Source organism: Rhincodon typus, chromosome 11 (genome assembly GCF_021869965.1).
Source record: "Rhincodon typus isolate 14 chromosome 11, sRhiTyp1.1, whole genome shotgun sequence".
NCBI classification, from domain to species: Eukaryota; Metazoa; Chordata; class Chondrichthyes; order Orectolobiformes; family Rhincodontidae; genus Rhincodon; species Rhincodon typus.
Genome location: NC_063342.1, coordinates 52,974,481 through 52,983,006, shown reverse-complemented (window position 1 = coordinate 52,983,006; position 8,526 = coordinate 52,974,481). Strand labels below are relative to the sequence as shown.

General features: G+C 41.1%; 1 protein-coding gene across 1 annotated transcript in view; it reads left to right on the top strand.

Moving 5' to 3' along the window:
- The first annotated feature begins 236 nt into the window (after nucleotides 1-236).
- The window catches only part of nr0b1 (nuclear receptor subfamily 0, group B, member 1), an 18,114-nt gene continuing 9,824 nt past the window's right edge, over nucleotides 237-8,526 (top strand). The window contains exon 1 of the mRNA XM_020530665.2: nucleotides 237-862. Within this exon, the coding sequence (XP_020386254.1) occupies nucleotides 304-862 (559 nt within the window). The 5' untranslated portion in view covers nucleotides 237-303. The remainder of the gene's footprint in view (nucleotides 863-8,526) is intronic.

Here is an 8,526-nt window from a genome sequence, read left to right as displayed (position 1 = left end):
ATCCCAGTGGGTGCAGTAAGGAGTAGAGAGGACAGTCTGATCCCAGAGGGTGCAGTAAGCTGTAGAGAAGACGGTCTGATCCCAGGGGTTGCAGTTGGGTGTAGAGAGGACAGTCTGATCCCAGTGGGTGCGCAGGGGGCGACGCCAGCAGACTACATCGCTCCAGTGAGCTGGCGCCCCCTGCTGCCGCTACCGCTGCCAGTGGGTGGGACCTGCTCTTGAAGTTGGTATAAACGAGCAGGCAGCCGGAGGAAGCTTCCCGTTTGTGACTGACTGAGTGAGTGAAGCAAGCGGCTGCCAGCGATGTCTTCAGCCTGCGCGGATCTGTGCCGCTGTAAGAACGACAGGGGGCTGAGCAGTATCCTGTACAAGCTGCTGAAAAACGATGGCCAGGAGCTCCCCCTCGGGCAGCAGGAGCCTGCTGCTAGCTCGGGAGGTCTGGGACAGGGCTGTCCCTGTAAAACCAGGCGGAAAGTGGTGCTCAAGTGCCCTCACATCACCTGCACAGCAGCGTCGGTTGTCCTGGCCAAGACGCTGAGCTTTGTTAAGAACGTGCCGTGTTTCCAGGCGCTGCCCTGTGATGACCAGCTGAAGCTAGTCCGAAGGTGCTGGGCACCTCTGCTGGTCCTGGGACTAGCACAGGACAAAGTCGATTTCGAGACGGTGGAAACCTCAGAGCCCAGTATTTTGCACACGCTTTTAACCAACGGGCTCCCGAACATCCAGGAGGCGATGGGGCACCAGCGTTTACTGTCGGCGGCGGAGATCCAGACCATTCAGAGGTTCCTGATGAAGTGCTGGAGCCTGGACATTAGCCCCAAGGAGTATGCCTATTTGAAAGGGATTCTTCTGTTTAATCCAGGTGAGTGAATTTCACAGATACGTTCAGGCACGCTTCAGGTCAAATGTTTAATCACCCCAGTAAAAAATGTTTCAGCATAGCCACAGAAATCGAACTGGAATAATTGCCATGATTTTGTTTAATGTCTTGCACTTCCATTTACTTCAGACACGCCGTTGGTGCCTTAACTAGTTTCTTACGAAACTTCAATAAGGGCGCCTTTTTATCCTCGGATTGCAAAGCAGATGTTGTTATGTACTGGCTGTCCAGTGATGGGATTAATGTGAGATCAGGGCGAAAGTATATGCCGAAGATACTGGGGTGTGACCCTCCTTCCACTCCCACATTTCCACTGATTTCGGCAAAAGTGGGGAGTGAAGCCCCAGTCTCAACATAACTCCAAAGGAGGGTCAGCGAAACCCTTGCTTTGCCTACCTCACACATCTTCATGGTGTTCCAATGCATTTTACCGTGAAGTAGGTAACCAGCGATGAGATAAATCACCGGCTAGTCTGTTTTAGTGGGATTCACATTGGCCAGGGCAACTTTCCGCCTCTTTTCCAAAAACTATCGTGATATCTTTTGCATCCATAGAAACAGTGAGCATCTAGCAGAGACAGCTCGGTTTAACAACACACAGAGAGAACAGCACATCCAATAGGGCAGCAATGCCCTTAGCTGCCAGTTTAGATTAGGTGGCGATAGTCTGGACTGGGGTTTGAATCCATAGACTTTTGACAACCGCAAATTTAAAGCTTATTTAAAACATTTAAGGGGTTCCTCAGCCACACTTCTAACACTTATTATCCAGAACTAATTGAAAAGTTCCTCTAATGCAAATATATCTGCCCTAATTTTTCCAAAGTTTATAAAGTTGAAACATTTGAAATGCTGTGAGAGTGGTTCTCCGTGTTATGGTTCCAGTGATGTGCCTGTATTTGCTGAGGACACTGCTGGCACTTAAAACAACAGGAAAGCACTCAGGCTGAATAATCATTTCTCAAGTCCTTGACCCTGGCAGGAACCGATACTGCTGCTCCTAATCTGAGACCCTGTAATTTACTGGATAAGTGTAGCATTGAATACGAAACTCTTGCCATGCCAAAATATTCTGCCCCAAACTTAATGTGACAAAAAGAAATATCAGAAGCTTCAGAATAGCAGATAAATTGTTGACATTTCATTGCAGTGTTTAAAAATCCCTGTCTTTCTGAAATTGAACAGTTGCTCTCTATATCAGTGTACATTTGGTTTTTGATCTGGCTAGAATTAGAATTGGGTTTATTGACAAATGTAGCCAAGTACAGGGATACAGCGAAAGTGTACAAAGTTGCCATTTCTGGTATCATCATATGTACAAAGATACCTAGGTAAAAAATCTTAGGTATAAATCAGAAAAATAAATAAATAAAGGTAAAAGTTCAGCGTAACAATCTTTCTAATACAGGGAGTCCACACTGGGCTTTCTCAAGGCTAGTCAGACATATCCAGTAGCAGATAAGAGTGAATGAGTCTCTCCTCCCTTCAGGAAAGAATTCACCTCAGAACTATTTCTAAGGCATTGCCCTGTGTGATGAGCAGCTCACCTTTGACTTCTTAAAATGTACCATTGAAATTGTATTGGATTAAGTCAGGGGAATATTGGAGTACTCTATTGCAGCCATAAAATGAATACATTCAAGAAAGACCAGTTTGTTTCATTGTTGGCCCCATACTCACTTCCTCCATCAATGATACACTGTAGCTGCAGTATTTACCCACAGGTTGCAATGCAGCATCTCATCAAGATTACTTTGATAGCTTTCCTTTGTACCTGTAATCCCAAGGCTGAGAAAAGCAGCAGTTTCAAAGGAGTGCTGTCGGTTGCAAGATTCCCTCCAAATCACATATCATCTTAATGTGGACACAGTGGGCTGGAACTTCCCTGACAGTGAAGATGAACTGGAAAAATAGGGATGAGCTTTAGGGAAACTCTCTGACTCATTTCTGCCAAGTGGAACTTTCCCAGGGAAACATTCATTCCACACTGATGGACAGCCAATCAGGATGTGCAGTCCCAACTAGGGACAATTTTGTGGAATTTGACAAAGCCAGTGCAGTGCCTGTGCCCTCACTCCCATCACTAACAAGGACCTCCAGCTTGTTGTGCAAAGTCTTTCTGAGGCTGACTGGGACAAACTGAATGTTTTATGGCCCAGTGTCTGGCTTGCATGAATGAAATGGCGCAATCAGCTCTGTTTAATCCTGAGGTGCATTGCATGCATCAGGAGTCTCCAGTACAATCGTTCTGTATTGGTCAATGAGGTCATCTCCAAGTTGAGGTTTCCCTCCTGATTTCTGACCTCCATCAGTAATACCACTTCTCTTAGACTGGCTGCTATGGCTCCAGAACGCTGTCCTCTACTTGGCTTGGTAGCATTGTGGACTCACCTGTTGACACTAACAGGATGGCAAATATGGAGGCAGCTTGAAGAGGATGCTTGCTGGTTTCCAGCAATTGCAGGCTCAGGACCACATTGGGGCCCCATAGCCAGTGAGGAAATATTCCATGTAAGCTGCACAGTCACATGGCTGTATAATAATACAGACCAAGCTCAAGTTGGTTCCTTCCTGCGCGTTCACATAAAAACATTAAAGAACCTGCAGATGTAGATGAATAGTCCACAAAAACGTCCTCGAGCGAATATTGTTTGATGAACATATATTCTGAATGGGAATGGATTGCAGTTGAGCATTCAGTGATCGGATTGCTCAAAATCAAATAATGTATTGCGTACAAAGAAGCCATTGTGTTAGCTCCTCAGTTAGAGCTCCTGCTCTAATTTAATTTCCCTGTCCTTCCTACAGATCCTTTAATTTTAAATTATTATTCATCCCTTTTTAATTCCCCTCATAATTTTTGTGTCAATCGACCCTTGTTTTAACCCATTCCATGATGTATTAATCCTCTGTGTGAAATATCTATTCTTTAAATTGCCACCCTTCCCATCACCTTCATTCTTCTTATAATAATCCTCAATCTATGTCCACTTTCTTTCTAATTTGCCAACTTTCTGTACTCATCCTGTCTCACATTTTGAAAACTTCAGTTAATTATTTCCTTTTCATGCAGTAAAAAAGGCTACTTCTTTTCAGCCTTTCACATTAATAATAATGTCTTGTTCTTGGTGTCATTCTGGTATTTTTGTTTTGTTATTTTCTTTCCATACATCTGATCTTACTTACATATGGCTTGATGAGAACTCATAGAATCATAGAATCCAAAATGCTTGAAGTACCCAGTTATGGACTAAGCAATGTTATGTATAAAATAAATGTCACTTACCTTCCTTTATAGTCAATGTCCAGGATTAAAATCCAAAAAGCCATTTTCCTTTTATGGCCTTATGTACCCGCATTCTGAATTTAAATGTACCTTACATCTGAATGTCTAAATCACTTTGCTTTGCTGATATAATGAAATTTTGGTACACTTATTTTCATTTTCTTTTAAATTCTCCCGTTTCACATTTCACTGCATCTGTTATCTAAATGTACTTTTTTTGTTCTCCTGTAATCTTTTGTATTTTTTCTCACAGTTGACTGAACCCTCTATTTGGTATCACCAACAATTTTTGATATAATTCCAGCTGAGAAAATGTAATCAGAAACACTAATACAACGACGGTGAAGTCCACAAAGTAATCACACCCGTCTCTGTTTTACATTCAATGTAAAGTAGTAAAATGGCACCATAAGTTTTCTTTTACAAGATGAAAGTAAATTATACATGGTGTTTCATGTGACAGCAGTATGACTTGGTACACACTAGCCCTTTAAAAAAAGACAGAGCAAGTGCAATTCTGTGAAACTAAATGTCAGTAGACAAATTCGTGGATGTTACAAAACATTGTATGTTTTGCATTCCTGCCTCTGTCAACTCCTTGTTTATTGTAATACATTTGTGCCTTCTTACACAGTTTTTGACTATAACAGAGAATGCTGTATTTTGGACTACAGTCACAGTTGCATTTGATGGATGTTGCATACATAGGTATCTTGTTTATCCTCAGTATCAGTTGTGAATGAAATATGAATCAATAAAGGACCACACTTCCATCAATCTTCAAAGATCATGCTTAACAATACATGCATTTTTTTTTGTCATATTTGGTTTTTGTCATTCAGAGAATGAGGGAAGTTAAGGATTTCATTGGCAAAGATTAATGGGATTGAGAAAGTAAAATTAGGAGCTTCTGGGTGCTGGTGTGATCTAAGATAATTATATCTGCAGTAAGTGTTTATGACTCAAAAAGCTTTGGCTCAGATCAAATGAACTGGATGCCAAATAGCAGACACTGTGATGTCTCAGGGAGGGAAAGTTACCTTGATATTTTATACAACGAGGTGATCATACCTTTTAGAATAAGGTCTTCTGATATAGTTCGTGTTGAGGGAAAGGAATGTATGACTGTTACTGAGGGAGATAAAGGTACCCAGAGCGCAGCAGTACAGGATACTCAGCCATTTTCCACTGATTTGTGGATATTTCAGCTTTTTTGGATAAGAGTGACATCTGCAGGGGTGATGAGCAAACTGACCATAGCACCAGGGTACAGCAAAAATCAATAGAGTAGCAGTAAAGGATATAATGAGGAGACAGACACTTTCTTTTTGCAGCCAAGAGCATGAGTGCAGAAGGCTTTGATACCTACATGGTACCAGGTTTTCGAACATCTGCTCAAGGCTGGAATCAAACTTGGATTGACAAGGAGATTTAAGCGAGTTGTCATGGTCTACATGGGTACAAATGACATGCGTAGAACTGAGAAATAGTTTCTGAATAGACAGTATGACAAGGCTAGGCACCAAATTGAAGAACAGAATCTCAAGGGAATAATCTGGATCTGAACCTTATACCAATTAGCAGAGGGCACATAAAATTAGCGAAGATTAGCCATCATTAGAAACTATTGTGGGAGAGTGAATTCTGGTTTATGGGCACCTATATCAGTACTGAGGAAAGTGGGGTCTGTACCACTGTGATGACTTGCACTTGAACTGCCCTCGGACCACTGTTACTGCTAACAAAAAACTGGGAAGTAGAGAAAGCCCTAAAGTACACAGTATGAGTGAAGCATGAAGCCAATGTAGACGTAGCAAATCATAGGGTATAGTCAAGGCAGATGAGTAAAATAGAAATGTGGGAAATAAAAATCAGAAAGTTACTGGAAGGGACAGAGAGAGAAAAAAAACACAAGAATAGAGCTCAGGACTATATGTTACAAAGATAACAAAAGAACAAAACTAAAGTCTCTGTATCTGAGTATGCATGGTATACAAAATGTAAACAAGTGAAATAAATGGGATCTGATGACCATTACAGAATTGAATCCTGAATATTGAGGCATACCTGACAGTCAAGTTGAATAGGAAGCTAAGTCAAGGTGAAGGGGTAGTGCTGATGATCAAGATGGCATTGGCGCAATAGTTACAAATGACCTTGGTTCAGGAGATCAGTTTGTAGAATTAATTTAGGTGAAGCAAAGAATAATAGGGAAAAGAAGTCACTGGTAGGAGTGATCTACAGACTCATAACTGTAACCACAGTATTAGATGAAGGATATGAGATGCCACTTTGTATGATTGTGATAAAGGAACAATGATAATCATGTTGAGATTGTACGGAATGTTGGTGAGACCTCTTCTGGAGCACTGTGTGCAGTTCTGGTAGCCCTGTTATGGCAAGGATTTTATTAAACTGAAGAGTGTTCTGAAAACATTCACTAGTATGTTGCTGGGAATGGAAAGTTTGAAATATAAAAGTAGACTGAAAAGACTGGGACTTTTTTTCACTGGAGCGTAAGAGGTTGAGGGTTGTCCGTATTGAAGTTTATAAAATCATGAGGGGTATAGATAAGGTGAATGACATGGGTCTTTTCCCTATGGTGGGGAGTTCAAAACTAGGGGACATATTTTTTAAGGTGACAGGAGAAAGATTTAAAAAGGATATGAGGGGCAACCTTTTTACACAGAATGGTTTGCGTGTTGAATGAGCTGCCAGAGAAAGTGGTGGATGCAGGTACAGTTACAACATTTAAAAGACATTTGGATAAGTTTATGAATAGGAAAGGTTTGGAGGGATATAGGCCAAGCACAGACTAGTTTAGTTTTTGAACATGGTCAGCGTGGACTTGTTGGACTGAAGGGTTTTTTTTTCCGTGCTGTATGACCCTATGGTTTTAATCTATATGTAAACTGGAAAAATCAGATTGATAATGGTAGCCTGGATGAGAAGTTCATAGAATACTTTCAAGATAGTTCCTAGAGTAGAATATTCTGGAAGCAACCAAAAATGGTTACACATTTAAAGGCATCTGGATGGGTACATGAATAGGAAGGGTTTAGAGGGATATGGGCCAAATGCTGGAAAATGAGACTAGATTAATTTAGGATATCTGGTCGACATGGACGAGTTGGACCAAAGGGTCTGTTTCTATGCTGTACATCTCTATAACTCTATGACTCTATGACTGGATCTATGGATGCAAGCCAAGTCTGTAATTGGGTCTGGGTGGGATGCATGGGTCTGGGTGGGATGCTCTGAGGGTCAGTGTGGACTTGTTGGGCCAAAGGGCCTGTTTCCATACTGTAGGGATTCTATGATGATGATCTATGATGATAGGTTCGGTATTATTTAATGTGAAAGGATTAATTAATTACCGCACAGTAGACGTACCCATTGGAAGCAGCAACCAATTATGATTGCATTTTACATTCATTTGAAAGGGAGGAAATTGGGTCTAAGACTAGTATTTTAAACTTAAACAAAGGACAATTATGTCATCATGATAGTTAATGTATTAGGCTAGGGTTAGATCAATAGAAATTCAACGGCAGACATTTAAGGAGATACTTCAGAATACTCAGCATAAATATATTCCTACTACAAAGAAAAAAAAAACTAAAAGGAACACCCACCATCTCTGATTTACAGTCACTAGGGAGGCAATGCTAAATGAACTGTTCGAGCTGTAGGCTGATCGGTCTCTGGATCCTGATAGACCTAGTAGATTATTGGTGTTAATTTTCTAAAATTTGCTAGACTGAAAAAGGTTCTCTCAGACTGGAAAAAAATGTAACTCCAGTATTCAAGAAGGGAGGGAAGCTGAAATAAGGAAAATATAGCATGCTAGCTTGACTTGTGACCTGGGAAAAGGGACAGGTTTTATCATTAAAAGGAAATTATAGCTGAACACTAAGGAAAACTGCAGATATTGAAAAGAGTCAGTATGGCTTTGTGGAAATGAAATCATGTTTGACCAATTTATAGGAGTTCAAGTGTTGTAGATGTAGAGAAGCATATATATGTACTGTACTTGGACTTTCAGAAGACATTTAACAAGGTGCTACATAAACGACTATTGCACAAAGGAGGCATTCATGGTGTAGTGGGTAGCATAATAACTTAGATGGAGGATTGGCTGGCTGACAGAAAACAGAATATTCATAAATGCCTAGTTTTCTGATTGGGAGAATGTGACAGATGGAGAATAGAGTCCCACAGGGTTCTATGCTAGGGTATCAATGAAAATGAATGCACATTTTTATAAGAGATAGTAGGAACTGCAGATGCTGGAGAATCCGAGACAATAAGGTGCAGAGCTGGATGAACACAGCAGGCTAAGCAGCATCATAGGAGCAGA